This window comes from Triticum urartu, chromosome 1 (genome assembly GCF_003073215.2).
Source record: "Triticum urartu cultivar G1812 chromosome 1, Tu2.1, whole genome shotgun sequence".
NCBI classification, from domain to species: Eukaryota; Viridiplantae; Streptophyta; class Magnoliopsida; order Poales; family Poaceae; genus Triticum; species Triticum urartu.
In genome coordinates, this window is record NC_053022.1 from 364,633,173 (window position 1) to 364,647,794 (window position 14,622).

The following is a 14,622-nucleotide window of genomic DNA, read 5'->3' on the forward strand; positions in this document are numbered from 1 at the left end:
GCATCAAGATCTATAAAGATAGATCAAGACGCTTAATTGGACTTTCACAAAGCACATACCTTGATAAGGTTTTGAAAAGGTTCAAAATGGATCAAGCAAAGAAAGAGTTCTTGCCTGTGTTACAAGGTGTGAAGTTGAGTCTGACTCAATGCCCGACCACCGCAGAAGATAGAGAGAAAATGAAAGTCATTCCCTATGCTTCGGACATAGGTTCTATCATGTATGCAATGCTGTGTACCAAACCTGATGTGTGCCTTGCTATTAGCTTAGCAGGGAGGTACCAAAGTAATCCAGGAGTAGATCACTGGACAGCGGTCAAGAACATCCTGAAATACCTAAAAAGGACTAAGGATATGTTTCTCGTTTATGAAGGTGACAAAGAGCTCATTGTAAACGGTTACGTCGATGCAAGATTTGACACTGATCCGGATGACTCTAAGTCACAAACCGGATACGTATTTTTATTGAATGGTGGAGCTTTCAGTTGGTGCAGTTCTAAACAAAGCGTCGTGGTGGGATCTGCGTGTGAAGCGGAATACATAGCTGCTTCGGAAGCAGCAAATGAAGGAGTCTGGATGAAGGAGTTCATATCCGATCTAGGTGTCATACCTAGTGCATAAAGTCCAATGAAAATCTTTTGTGACAATACTGGTGCAATTGCCTTGGCAAAGGAATCCAGATTTCACAAGAGAGCCAAGCACATCAAGAGACGCTTCAATTCCATCTACGATCAAGTCAAGGAAGGAGACATGGAGATTTTCAATATACATATGGATCTGAATGTTGCAGACCCTTGACAAAGCCTCTCTCACGAGCAAAACATGGTTAGCACCAAGACGTCATCGGTGTTAGAATCATTACTGTGTAATCTAGATTATTGACTCTAGTGCAAGTGGGAGACTAAAGTAAATATGCCCTAGAGGCAATAATAAAGTTCTTATTTATATTTCCTTGTATCATGATAAATGTTTATTATTCATGATAGAATTGTATTAACCGGAAACTTAGTACATGTGTGAATACATAGACAAACAGAATGCCCCTAGTATGCCTCTATTAGACTATCTCGTTAATGAAAGATGGTTAAGTTTCCTAGCCATAGACATGTGTTGTCATTTGATGAACGGGATCACATCATTAGAGAATGATGTGATGGACTAGACCCATCCGTCAGCTTAGCACTATGATCGTTTAGTTTATTGCTATTGCTTTCTCCGTAACTTATATATGTTCCTATGACTATGAGATTATGCAACTCCCGAATACCGGAGGAACAGTTAGTGTGCTATCAAACGTCACAACGTAACTGGGTGATTATAAAGATGGTCTACAGGTGTCTCCGGTGGAGTTTTTTTAGTTGGCATATATCAAGATTAGGATTTGTCACTCCGATTGTCGGGGAGGTATCTCTGGGCCCTCTCGGTAATGCACATCACTATAAGCCTTGCAAGCAATGTGACTAATGAGTTAGTTGTGGGATGATGCATTATGGAATGAGTAAAGAGACTTGCCGGTAATGAGAATGAACTAGGTATGATGATAACGACGATCGAATCTCGGGCAAGTAACATACTGATGACAAAGGGAACAACGTATGATGTTATGCAGTTTGACCGATAAACATCTTTGTAGAATATTTAGGAACCAATATGAGCATCCAGGTTCCTCTATTGGTTATTGACCGGAGATGAGTCTCGGTCATGTCTACATAGTTCTCGAACCTATAGGGTCCGCATGCTTAATGTTCGATGACGATATGTATTATGAGTTATGTGATTTGATGTACCGAAGTTTGTTCGGAGTCCCGGATGAGATCACAGACATGACGAGGAGTCTTGAAATGGTCGAGACATAAAGATTGATATATTGGACCATGTTATTCGGATACCGAAAGTGTTCCGACGGAGTCCCGGATGAGATCACAGACATGACGAGGAGTCTTGAAATGGTCGAGACATAAAGATTGATATATTGGACCATGTTATTCGGATACCGAAAGTGTTCCGAATGGTTTCGGATAAAACCGGAGTGCTGGAGGGGTTACCGGAACCCCTCGGGGAAGTAATGGGCCTTAGTGGGCCTTAGGGAAGAGAGAGGGCAGCAGCCAGGAGGTGGCGCGCCTCCCCCCAAGGGGAGTCCGAGTAGGACTAGGGGAGGGGGGTGCGGCCCCTCTTTCCCTCTCCCTCTCCCTCTCCTTCCTTCTTCTCCTACTTGGACTAGGAAAGGGGGGGACCGATTCCTACTTGGAGTAGGACCCCCCCCTTGGGAGCGCCCCTTGTGGCCGGCCGGCCTCCTCCTCCCCTCCTTTATATACGGGAGAGGGGGCACCCCATAGACACACAAGTTGATCTTTAGCCATGTGCGGTGCCCCTTCCACAGTTTTACACCTCGGTCATATTGTCGTAGTGCTTAGACGAAGCCCTGCGGCGGTAACTTCATCATCACCGTCAACACGCCGTCGTGCTGACGTAACTCACCCTCGGCCTCAGCTGGATCAAGAGTACGAGGGACGTCACTGAGCTGAACGTGTGCAGATCGCGGAGGTGCCGTGCGTTCGGTACTTGATCAGTTGGATCGCTAAGACGTTCGACTACGTCAACCACATTACTAAACGCTTCCCTTTCGGTCTATGAGGGTACGTAGACACACTCTCCCCTCTCGTTGCTATGCATCTCCTAGATAGATCTTGCGTGATCGTATGAATTTTTTTGAAATAATGCGTTCTCCAACATCACAAGAATAAAGTTGTTTAAAAACGAGTTTGTAATACCTTTCATTTCCTCTAGATTTTCCGTGAGACAACCATCATCCTTCCTAAGAGCCGAAATAGATTTTTTTTGCTCTCCAGGAAGCTTTTCGCTGAAAATATTTTGTATTACGATCCCTCCCTTTAATCTTGTCCAGACGAGATCTCTGCTTCCACAATATTTCTTCCCTGATAAGAATTTCATCCATCTCCCCTAGAATTTTCTTTCTTTCCAACACAGCATAATGATCAGTTCTATTTAACAAAATGTCTAGTCTCTTACGAGCCTTGTCAAGTTTCTTAGGTAGATACCCATTATACACCTGACTCCATCCATGAAGAGATTTCATTAATTTTTCTAAATTATTGGCAATATCTTTCAGATCCTTTATATTTGATCCTCTATTCCAACAATCATTAATCTGTTCATCCAAAACACGACCTTCCCTCTCCCAGAAAGATTCATATTTCAACTCTCTAGCAAACCTCCCCTCCCAAGCATTACCCATCAACTCAATTAAAATGGGGCAATGATCAGATCTGGAGCTAAACATCACTAGTAGAACTAAAGATCTCCTTCTTGGGGGGAGAACTAAAGATCTCCTAACAAGGAATCAACCATGTCGGCAAAAATTAGGATTTATTTGTTGCCGAAGGGATGCGCAAGCTCGAGTTTGACGAAGGGATCGAACCTATATACGAATTTTTTTTAATAAATGTTTTCATTATTTTGGGGAAAAAGCAAAACTATGATCATAATAAAAAATTGGTTTTGCAATTGATTTTCTAGAAATTACTTTCCGCATTTATAAATAGAAGATAGAAAAAGAACCAAAAGAAAAGAACAAAAAAAGACAAAAAAAGAAAATGGAAGTTAAAAATGGGAAGAACATTACTAAAATGCATGGTTACATGTTTTTTGAAATATTCAAAGAACATTTTTAAGCACATGACGAACATTTTAAATACACCCGGAACATTATTTGAAATACACGATGACAACTTTTAAATGCATGTTGAAAGTTTTGCATACGTGATGAAAGTTATTTTGAAAGCAGTATGTACATTTAATCAAACACAATGACTCTTTTCAAATGATGATCATTTTCAAAATAAGTGAAAATTATAGAAACACTTTGCACATTTTATGAATACATGATTTCAAAAAGAACCAAAATAGAAAAGGGAGTAATAAAAAATGAATTAACAAGAAAAAAATGAAAACTAAAATATTTTTTAATCATTCTACAAAAAACGTCAGAAAAAATAAATATTGAAATAAAATATAAAAAAACAAATAAAAAGGACAAAAAAGTAATAAACGAAACAAAGTGATAAAAGGAAAAAAATGCTGAAGGAAACTGTAAGGAATAAAACCCATGCCGAAAATCAGATTAGAAAACAAAACCAAAGTCGCTAAATATTTTGCTAGGAATCGCTCCTGTTCTTCTGGACTCCAGTTCCTATTTCGCGCCTATATCGCCACTTGTAGGTTATTCGGTACGCAGCGCACCAAGTTCCCGTCGGTCAATTTATGTGACTAGACCCATTTAGCATTATTCGAGCGAAGGTTCTGTTTTGATTTTGGAAGCTCCCAGAAGCTTCTAGGCTGGTTTTGGGAAGCTTCTGGAATGTTCTTTTCCTCTCTATGTTGTCTTTAAATGGTTTTTGTTCTTTTGTTGGGGTTTTCATTTATCTATTTTCTTCTTTGTCTTTTCCTTTTTATTTTTTTAACTTGTAAACTATTTTTCAAATCCAATTGAATCCAAATTATTAAATAATTGGAATTCTTTTTTAATAATTTAATTTATATTTATTCCAAAATCTTTTTATTTGTTTGTTGCCTAGCAAAAACCTTTGGTTTTGGATGCTCATTACCGCTAGAAAATGATCTTGATTTTACTGAATAATGAGATTGTACTATGGAAAATAAGTCTTTTTCTTGCGATTATTTTTATGAATACGCCTTTTTGACATCGAAGTAAGTTTTGTTGGAACTGTCATTCGAAAAGGAAATTAATTTTTCTAGTTCTATGTGAAAGACATCTATTGCTGCAAATCAATCCTTCTTTCTTCTTTTAATAGTATTTATACTTAGATACTGAAAGTTTAAATTATTGTTTACCCCTTTTTGTCTAATGCGGATAAGACAAGAATTTTTTAAACATTTTTATATATATTGTAGAATTTTTTAATAATGTATAGAAGGGTTTCCCATTTTAATCTATTTATATATCATGTCATTTTTTAAAATATAAATTCAATTTAAAGGGGTACCCAAGCTAAATAAGGCCTCAGAAATCGTAGCATAGAAAAAGGCGGGGCTGGCTAATGAAATTAAAGGATTTTGAACCAAAATCTTTGCTAATATGACAAGGATTGTATTTTTTAATTATTTCTCTATGTTTATTCCTTAATTTAAGAATAAAATATTATTCTTGGACTTCGGATTGAATATTTTTTTTCACATTTTTGGAATTTATAGTTGAATTCATGGAAAAAATCAAGTTCATTATTTTTTCCCAAATTCTTGAGCATTTTTTAAATACTTGAAATTTTCCAAGTCCACGAAGATTTTTTCAAATTTGTGATTTTTTTGTTTTTTATTTTGTTATTTTTTTTCAGTTCATGATTTTTTGAAAAATCATAACAGTTTTTTTTCTAGGAGTTGTTTTGGTTCTTCAAGGCTAACACAACCATAAAAACTGAGGGAAGGGACCGAAAAAAATAAGAGGAAGGCAACTAGCGCTACCGACCTGGGTGGGAGGGCAGGGTCATGGCCCACCTTATAGTTACGCTGGCGTTGTAGTTAGAATTGGCGCACAAGATGCCGAATAGGAGTACTTCTTGTGTGCACATGAGACACGATTTAAAAAACACACACACACATGGGGCACTTGCATGCCCAAATTCGATTCCAAATTCATTCTAAAAAAGTGCTACTCTGAATTCTGACGAGTTTTCGATGTATTTAGTTTGGCAAATCTGAAATGAAGCTAGTTTCAGTCACCACACAAAAAAGTCCTAAAAGAAACAGGAAGGAATAAAACCTAGGCCGAAAACCAGATTAGAAAACAAAACAGAGAATCCATGCTGGGAATGGCTCCCGTTCTTTTGCTACTGGATGCTACTAGTTCCTATTTGGCAGCTATAGCACCACTTATAGGCTATTGGTTACGTAGTGCACATGCTCCGTCTTGGTTGATTTATGTGGGCCAACCCATTTAGCGTTATTCGAGCGTAGGTTTGGTCCCAGTTTTAAAGCTTGTGGAAGCTAGATGTTCCCGGACCATTTTTTTCTTTCACTATTATTTTTACATGTGTTTTTGTTTCTTTTTTCCTTTTGGTATTTGAATAAAAAAATTGGTCTTTTCATTTTTATTTATCTTTTTCTTTTCCTAATTCGGGAATGTTTTTGACATTTGGAACTATTTTTCAAATTTGGTGATCTTTTCTCAATTTTTGTGTTTATTTTCCTATTTTCATACCTTTTCAAGTTCATGTTTTTTTGAATTCATGAAATTATTAAAAAAATGTATATTTTTTAAATTATGACGTTTTTTTCAAAAAACCAGGCGTTGTAGCAGCTGTTTTTTTCTAGCAGCTGTTTTGGTTGTTTAGCTAGCAGCTGCTAGTTCTTTAAGGCTAACACGACCGAAATTTGAGCCAGGGGAGCGAAAAAACTCTGAGTTAGGTCACTACCGCTAGCGACCCGAGCAGGAGTGCTGTGCCGTGGTCCATGTTATAGTGACACAGGCGTTGTAGTCAGTTATTTGCACGGAAGGCGCTGGATAGGAGCACTCCTTGTATGCACATGAGGCATGATTCTAAATAATACCCGCACATAAGGCACTTGCACACCCAAATCCAGTTCTGAATTTCTGAAGAGTGTCTGGTGCATTTAGGCCTCCTTTCGTTCATAGGGTAGAAAATTATAAAAACAGAAAATACATGGAAAATGAGATGACATATATCTCAAATCGTATGAATAGAAATGAAAAAATGGTTCGCATCATAATATTTTTTTCATTCAATCAAGGCTAATATTTATTTTTCTGTAAAATGTGAAGGATAAAAAAAATTCCTTCATAGAAATAGGATTCTATTCCTTCAAACCAAAGAGCTCTAAAATATTTTTTTCTATAGAAATCCTATCTTATATAATTCCTATAGAATTCCTTCAATCCAAAGGAGGCATTATTTTGGCGAATGCGAAACGAAAGTGGTTTCGGTTATGGCAAAAAACAAAGAAAAAACGAAGATGGTTTCAGGAGCGAAGAGTGGGGCAGGGAAGGCGGCATCACATCATGCGCTACAACAAGAAAAGAACGGGGGACATTTGAGGAAACATAAGGCGGATCGATTCAATAGTACACCATACTAGTTCACTTGATTCACGATCTTGTTGTACAGGCGACCCATCGCCCCCGCCACATGCTCGGACCGCGAGCTCCATCCCACGCACACGCACACACAACAACACTGAAGAAACGTACAACAGGCAGGAGTACACAACAACAGCACCGGCCGCGGCGCCAATGGCATATGGGCCATCCATCAGTCCCAGGACACGCGCGCACGCACAGCACGCTCCTACGAACCAGCTAGCGACGGCTAGCACGGGACCAGAGTCCCGTTGGCGTTGGCGTTGGCGTTCCCGTTGGCCGTGCCGTTCCCGTTGGCCTTCCCGTTGGCCACCGCCCCGTTGCCGTTGCCGTTGGCGTGGGCGTGAGCGGGGGCGGCATCGTTGTGGGAGGCGATGAGCCGGCCGGAGGGGTCGTTGGAGGCCTTCCACTGCGCCACCCACTCGATGGCCGCCGGCGTGCTGCACGCGATGCTCGGACCCCACGGCACCGTCTCCCTCGCCGACTCCTGCATCAGTTCACATTTATGCCTTGCACGTCAGTAAATAGATCCTTCCAAAGGAGCGTCAGTTAAACTGCTTGGCATCTGTCTGAATCAATCGGTCACCTGAGGGTAGAGCCTCTCGAAGATCATCCGGTAGTAGTATGCTTCCTTGTTGACGGGCGTGTTGTAGGGGTACTCCTCTGCGGCGCCCTTCATCATCTCGTCAGTCACCTGCTGCTCAGTAAAAGCCTTGAGGCCGTCGATCCAGTTGTAGCCGACGCCGTCGCTGAATTGCTCTTTCTGCCTGTACAAGATATGCTGTTGCAGAAAAAGCATTAGTTCAGAACGCGGCCCCCTGTGCATACTACGCTACATATCTGATCTTCTGAAAAACTCAAACAAGGTGATGTCTGTACCCTTGGCAGGTAAGGCTCCTTCTCGTCATCGAACGCCTTCCTCAGCACCCACTTCTCGATGCGGCCCAGATCGGCGTCGTACTGCGTCGCAGCAGCAACAAGTAAACGTCAGAAAATTCAGGGCAAAAATATAACAGACCTGAACTTTATGGCAGAGATGAGTGAGACTGTACCAGCTTCCACTCGGGGTCCATGCTCATGGCGACGTCGATGAACTCCTTGTCGAGGAACGGCACGCGGACTTCCAGCCCCCAAGCGGACGTCGCCTTGTTGGCGCGCAGGCAGTCATACTGATGGAGCGCCTTCACCTGCGGGTTCACATCAGTTTCGCGTCAAACCCGAGAGAATCTGACGAGTGTATCTTGGTTGTTTGCGCAGTATTATTAATTAGCTATGTAATTCAGTTTCAGTTAGCACCTTGCGGCATGTCTCCTTGTGGAACTCCTCCTTGTTGGGTGCGAAGTGGAAGTAGAGGTAGCCGCCAAGGAGCTCGTCGGAGCCTTCCCCAGACAGCACCATCTTAACCCCGAGCGCCTTGATCTTGCGCGCCATCAGGAACATCGGCGTGCTCGCGCGTATGGTCGTCACGTCGTACGTCTCGTTGTGGTAGATCACCTCCTCGATGGCGTCGATGCCATCCTAAACAGGACAAAATGACTCATCAGTACCTCTGAATCTCTGATCCCCCGCTGTCTCTAGTGAGCAGTCTTTTTCATTTACTACATGCCAAGATGTCTTAAGGCTTACTGTTTTAATCAAATTTGTGGGGTTGTCAGTGTGAGTGTTCTGTTGGGTTTTAGTCTCAAACTTGTTATGCCAAGCATCAGGCATCATGATGTCCTGAGGCTTGAGCTTTTATTTGCTTTTCTTTACCTGGACGGTGAAGTGGAACTCGTGATGGATGGTTCCAAGATAGTCAGCCACCTCTCTCGCGGCCTTGAGATCAGGCGAGCCCTACAATGCGCAGCAACATATTAGAAACATGAGATTCCCGTGGTTCTTGAAGAAGAAGAAACAGTAGGAGAAGACAAAAACATGTGAAGAAAAATAAACCTCTAGGCCGACGACAAAGGAGTGGAGCTCAGTTCCAAACTTCTTGGCGGCTTCGGTCTCGATGAGATGGCGCTTGGTGACCGAGGCGACGAGGGAGGAGTCGAGGCCGCCGGAGAGGAGAACGCCGAAGGGCACGTCAGTCATGAGCCTCTTGATGACGGCCTATACAAAACAAAACAGCACACATGGGCGACGCCACTGTCAGTCACCGTCACACTACCTACCGTACGCAGAAGCAAGTATCACGTGGTGCTACGGTCAGCGTGGTGGTATGCTATGCACCTTCTCGAATGCCTCCCTGAGGACGAGGGGCTGGTATGCCGTCGCCGGGACGTGCTCGTCGAACCACTGCGGGTTGTACCACCGCCGGAACCCGCCGGCGGCGCTCGAGTAGAGGCTCCCCGGAGGGAAGAGCTCGAACTTTGGGCAGTCCTCGTGGAGCGCCTTCATCTCAGACGCAATCCAGACGGAGCCTGCGAGAGCACACCGGACAAATAAGTCGCAGTCCGGACATGATGAATCTGTGGTGACAGAGGCTGGCGGGGTTGACGTGCGTACCGTCGCTGCCCCGGCCGAAGTAGAGGGGGTTGACGCCGACGGCGTCGCGGGCGGCCATGTACGTTTTGTTGCGGGTGTCGTACAGTACGAAGGAGAAGACGCCGTCCAGCATGTTGACGAAGTTCTCGCCGTACTCCTCATACTTGAGACAGAAAGAAGCAGCAGGGATGGTTGGCATCAGTATTCAGTTTTGTCTCTGAGCTCATTTCATTGCAATTGCGAGGCTAAATTAGGCTGCTGGAAACCGAAACGATGTCGCTTACCAGAGGGATGATGACCTCGCAGTCGCTGCCGGTCGTGAAGGTGTGCTTGGCGGCGAACTGCTTCCGGATCTTCTTGTGGTTGTAGATCTCTCCATTGGCCTTTTCATCAACAACAGCAACCAACAGTTAGAGAACGATAGGCGATGGAGAACAAGCAGTCTGCTTGCAGGACGTGGCAAACACACCACGCGTACAAAGCAATAGCACACATATATGCATACCACGACGACGACGGTCCGGTCCTCGTTGTAGAGGGGCTGGTCGCCGGAGAGCGGGGAGACGACGGAGAGCCGCTGCTGCGCCAGGAAGTTGCCCTCGCACTGGAACAGCCCGGACCAGTCCGGCCCCCGGTGCTTCAGCCTGCAAAATCATACCGAGTCAAAATCCACAAGCCGTGCCACGAACAGAGCAATCAAATAACAGTAAGCGCAGCTGGGGGCTTGGGCTTAACGAAGAGGAAGATTCCGGTGTTGTTTTTCCAGATCTGCCCTTACTGTTCGATTCTTTCCGGGCTCATATCATATGCAACAAAACGACGAGAAAGGCCTCACGAGGACAAAACAGAAACAAGAACGGAAAACAAAAAACAAAAAACTCTGGGACGATCCTGTTTAGGTTCTTTCCGGCGAGTTGAAGAACAATCGGCAAGGTATATGTATGTACACATATATCAACGACATTTTGTTTCATGATCCACACAAGAACCTCAAGATCATGCCGGGCGGGCATTAGAACCGGGCGCTAGGGATTTGAAGGGGGAGATATGATGCATGGATATGGATGGTGTAGGGGCAGGTGCTTGCCTGCGGGAGCAGGAGAGGACGCGAGCCCTCTTGGCCTGCGACCAGTCGGCGCAGCCGAGGACGGCCAAAATCCCACACATGGTGGTGGACGCGGCGACGGACGACGCGGGTTTCGGGGGTGGATGAGGCTGAAGACGAAGGAGAGAGTGAATGATGCTCGTGTTGAGAGGTGATGCGGGAATTAGCGGATGCGCGCGCCGTATTTATAGCCGGCCCGCGCGGCTCCGGGGCCTCGCGTCTGCGACCGGGGAGCTCTCCCACCCTCGCTGCGGGGACACGTGGCGGGTGTCGGTTGGGAGGGTTCCGTGCGCGGCGGGAGTTTATCCCCTCCGGATGCAGCGTCGTCCAGTCAGCGTGGGGCCCGCCGCCCGCGTCAGCGCCGGGCGGTGCCGTCGGATCTACGATCAGCGGCGGCGGAGAGGGCTGGGGGTGGGCCCGGGAGGCCGGATTCATCAACGGCCGGCTGTGCTTTGCTGCGATGCCTCCTCCCTCCTGTTTACTCTTTTTTTTCCTAGTGTGATGGATGATGCAAACAACACCATTATTGGGATTTGGGAGCATCTTGGATATGGTTAACATATTCAGGGATGTTCATTTCTATTTCTGAACGCGGACGCTTTCTGATGCAGCCAAGATTCGATGAATCTGCCCTTTGTTTTTTTCCCTTTCACTCCTAGCATCTTTGATTTCTATGGTGATTACTGAAGTTCTAATGCTATATTTGGAAATCAATTTCGGAAAAATGTTACTACTATCAATGTGGTGACTAATTGTGCTAACTATTGTACTTTATTATTGCTCCGTAGTTTGGTTTATTTCCTTATTTAGGATCACACATTTTTATCTTAGAACTGTAAGCTTTCTACCTTAAACAGAAACAAATTGTTCGCTAGGTGTAAGAAACAAGAGTTCTAATTCTTCCTCAGTTAAAAACAAAAAAAATTCTTCGGCGCTGCCCGCGGTTTTGGTGCAGCAACCAAACACGGGCGCGGAGCGGTTGGTGTCGTTGCAGCTGGTGGCCCCCTCAACTGCTCTCCCATAGAGCGAGGGGAGTGGACCGGCAATCCAAAGGGAGACGGAGCCCACGATTACCCGTCAGCCAATGGACGAGAGGACAACAGGTTCAAGCGCTTCGATGGTGGAGCCCGTAGACACCTTTGGTGGGCCTGCTCCCGCGTTGATGAAGATCCCAGGTGGGGTCCTGCCCAATGGGGTGGAGCCAGCTTCAAATCCTACGCGGATGGCAAAGTTGCCGCCGCCTGCGCTCCCGTCTGACATGGTCCCAGGTAGGATCCTGTTTGCGGGGCCGGCGGGCCACACTTTTAATCCCAAGGGCAGTGAGGTGGCATTGGAGGATAGACTATTGGTAGGGCCCCAGGAAAAGGACAACGTCTTCGGCACAACCATGGGGCCGGATCCCACAGTTGGTGTCGAGAATAATGCGATTGCTGCCCATGCAGGCGTCAAGGAGGAGCAAGCATCGATGCCATCGGGTGGGACCCTTGATGGGAATCATGCACATGACCCGTGCATGGAGGCATGCACGTACAACCAGACACGCATGTCGCCTTCAAATCTAGGCCCGCCTGATCTGCCCCCAGCGCCCTTAACGTCACAGATGGCATGAACCCCCAAGGAGATGCTAGCTTACGATCGGCCTAAGGTATTTTTGTAACACCCCGGATGTGTTTTACCCAATATGTACTCCAACTCTTGCCGTTTCCGGCCTTAAGTTATTTTATTTTCTCGGGTTCGGGTTTTTGTCTCCGTGTGTTGTTGTCGTTGTCATGCATCTCATATCATGTCATCATGTGCATTGCATTTGCATACGTGTTCATCTCATGCATTCGAGCATTTTCCCCGTTGTCCGTTTTGCATTCCGGCGCTTCGTTCTCCTCCGGTGGTCATTTCTACCTTTCTTTCGTGTGTGGGGATTAAACATTTCCGGATTGGACCGAGATTTGCCAAGCGGCCTTGGTTTACTACCGGTATACCGCTTGTCAAGTTTCGTACCATTTGGACTTCGTTTGATACTCCAACGGTTAACCGAGGGACCGAAAAGGCCTCGTGTGTGTTGCAGCCCAACACCCCTCCAAGTTGGCCCCAAACCCACCAAAACCCTCTCCATCATCTACAGCGTTCGATCACGATCGCGTGGCCGAAAACCTCACCTCATTTGGACTCTCCTAACTCCTCCTATGCCTATATAAAGAACCCCCTCCGAAATTCCCTTTCTCCTTCCCCGAAACCCTAGATCCATTTCATCCGCCGCCGCCGGACAAAACTGCCACCGACGGACATTGTCCGCCCGATCCGCCGCCGCCAATCAGCCGCCGCCACGTGTCCCCCACGGAGACCACTTCGCTGTCCGGCACCGACACGGCCCGCGGGCCCGAGGCCGGCCCTCCCGCCGCCGATCCGGGCCAGAGGCGCGCCTCCTTGCCCGCGCCGCTCCCCTCGCTGGCCGGCGCCGCCGCGGACCGCAACGCCGACCACCGCCGCCTCAAGTCCGCGCCGCCGCTTACCTCGCTGAGCCGCCGCACTTCCCTCCGGCGATCGCCGCGCCGCCGCAAGTCCCCGCCGCCAACGCCGCCCCGCTCCGGCCACTCCGTCCCGGCGTCCTCGCAGCTCCGGCGAACTTCGTCAACTCCGGCGAATAGGGTTCCCGGCGAACCTCATAGATCGCGCTGAACCGGATCCAGATCTAGAAATTGCTCGGTTGACTTTTCGCCCCGAAACCCTAATAATTTGCTCCTGTTCATTGCATCGTAACTTTGCATCCGTAGCTCTGTTTTGGGCATATATCATATCAAAATGTTCATCTCAGAGAGCACATAATTTCATATTATTGCATCATTTTCATTTGAGTTCATCTTAATGCCCGAAATGCTGTTGGAAGAATGCTATTTGAGATAATTGTCAGATCTGCTGCTCCAATTAGATATTTGTCATTTTTGCCATGATTATTGTGTGCATGATATGCCCCTGAGCTCTTCATGAGTTTTGTTATATGTTTTTCCATCTATCCAGAGGTGCAACCCATGTATTTTTGTGATGTGTGTGGTGACTAGCACAAGCTTGCAAAGTGAGGCATTCGTTAATGCTGATTTCAGGGACTTAGCGTTTCCACTAAGTCCTTGACCTGTTTATCTCATATGGCCATATGTTCATGTTGTTTCCTAGTGATCCGTGCCTCTTTTGAGGATGATCAGTAAGGATGTTTTGTTAATATTGTAGTGCTATATCCATCCATGTATTTGTTTGCAATTATGGAGCACCCTAGCTTGAGTCAAACGAGCTCTACTTTTGTCATTTCGTGAATCTGGGCAGATTGTCTACTTGTTAGCAATTTTGCCGAGGATGTTGTAGTTGATCCGTGCATACCATGTTATTGTTCTTGCCATGTCTAGCTTTTACTTTGTGTATTCTTGATGGGTGAATGCTTAGATTGTCATGACTTGCTCTGTAGTGAGTGCATCGAGCTCGTAAACATGCCTACTTGATATCTGTTTCAGCATGCTCCAGTTTTCACTAAGTCTGAGAACTGATTATGTTTTTGCCATGTTCACATGCTTGCAAATGTATTTTCTGATCCCTTTTGGCTCAAGGTCACTAAGGGACTTTTGTTAAGCTCTTTGAGTAGCTCCATGCCATTCTTTACTTTGCCATGTTCAGGTCCTGTAGCATATTGTTTTCATGCTCCAAAGTATGCTATCTGATCTGAAATTCCAGACAAGTGTGAATTTCACTAAGTCTGAAATCTGTTTACCAAATGCATTTTTGCCATGCTTGTTTGAGCCTGTTAATTGATGAATTGGCCGTAGCTCAGTGCTAGTCTTTTGTTAAGCATCATGAATGGATCCCTGCCATATATTTTGTTGCCATGTTTGGATGCTCTAGCATGTTCATCTTGTTGCATTTAGATGGCTACTTGC

At 45.5% G+C, this 14,622-nt stretch overlaps 1 protein-coding gene across 1 annotated transcript; it reads right to left on the reverse strand.

The window, feature by feature from the left end:
- Nucleotides 1-7,109: 7,109 nt before the first annotated feature.
- On the reverse strand, nucleotides 7,110-10,868 carry LOC125512598 (asparagine synthetase [glutamine-hydrolyzing] 1). Its single transcript, XM_048677696.1, has 12 exons — nucleotides 10,688-10,868; nucleotides 10,106-10,244; nucleotides 9,885-9,983; nucleotides 9,622-9,763; nucleotides 9,346-9,536; nucleotides 9,064-9,225; nucleotides 8,884-8,964; nucleotides 8,428-8,649; nucleotides 8,184-8,318; nucleotides 8,011-8,091; nucleotides 7,718-7,912; nucleotides 7,110-7,618 (listed from the first exon to the last, which is right to left on the reverse strand). The coding sequence occupies exons 1-12, from the start codon at nucleotides 10,765-10,767 to the stop codon at nucleotides 7,361-7,363; spliced, it is 1,785 nt and encodes a 594-aa protein (XP_048533653.1). The 5' UTR covers nucleotides 10,768-10,868; the 3' UTR covers nucleotides 7,110-7,360.
- Between the last annotated feature and the right edge of the window lie 3,754 nt (nucleotides 10,869-14,622).

What these genes read in the sequence shown, in the direction of transcription:
- LOC125512598 (XM_048677696.1), bottom strand. Translation starts at nt 10,767, where the DNA reads ATGTGTGGGATTTTGGCCGTCCTCGGCTGCGCCGACTGGTCGCAGGCC. An exon ending in GTCCTCTCCTGCTCCCGCAG is followed by an intron (nt 10,245 to 10,687) that starts GCAAGCACCTGC and finishes ATGATTTTGCAG; the next exon opens with GCTGAAGCACCGGGGGCCGG. An exon ending in AGGAGCCTTACCTGCCAAGG is followed by an intron (nt 7,913 to 8,010) that starts GTACAGACATCA and finishes TTTCTGCAACAG; the next exon opens with CATATCTTGTACAGGCAGAA.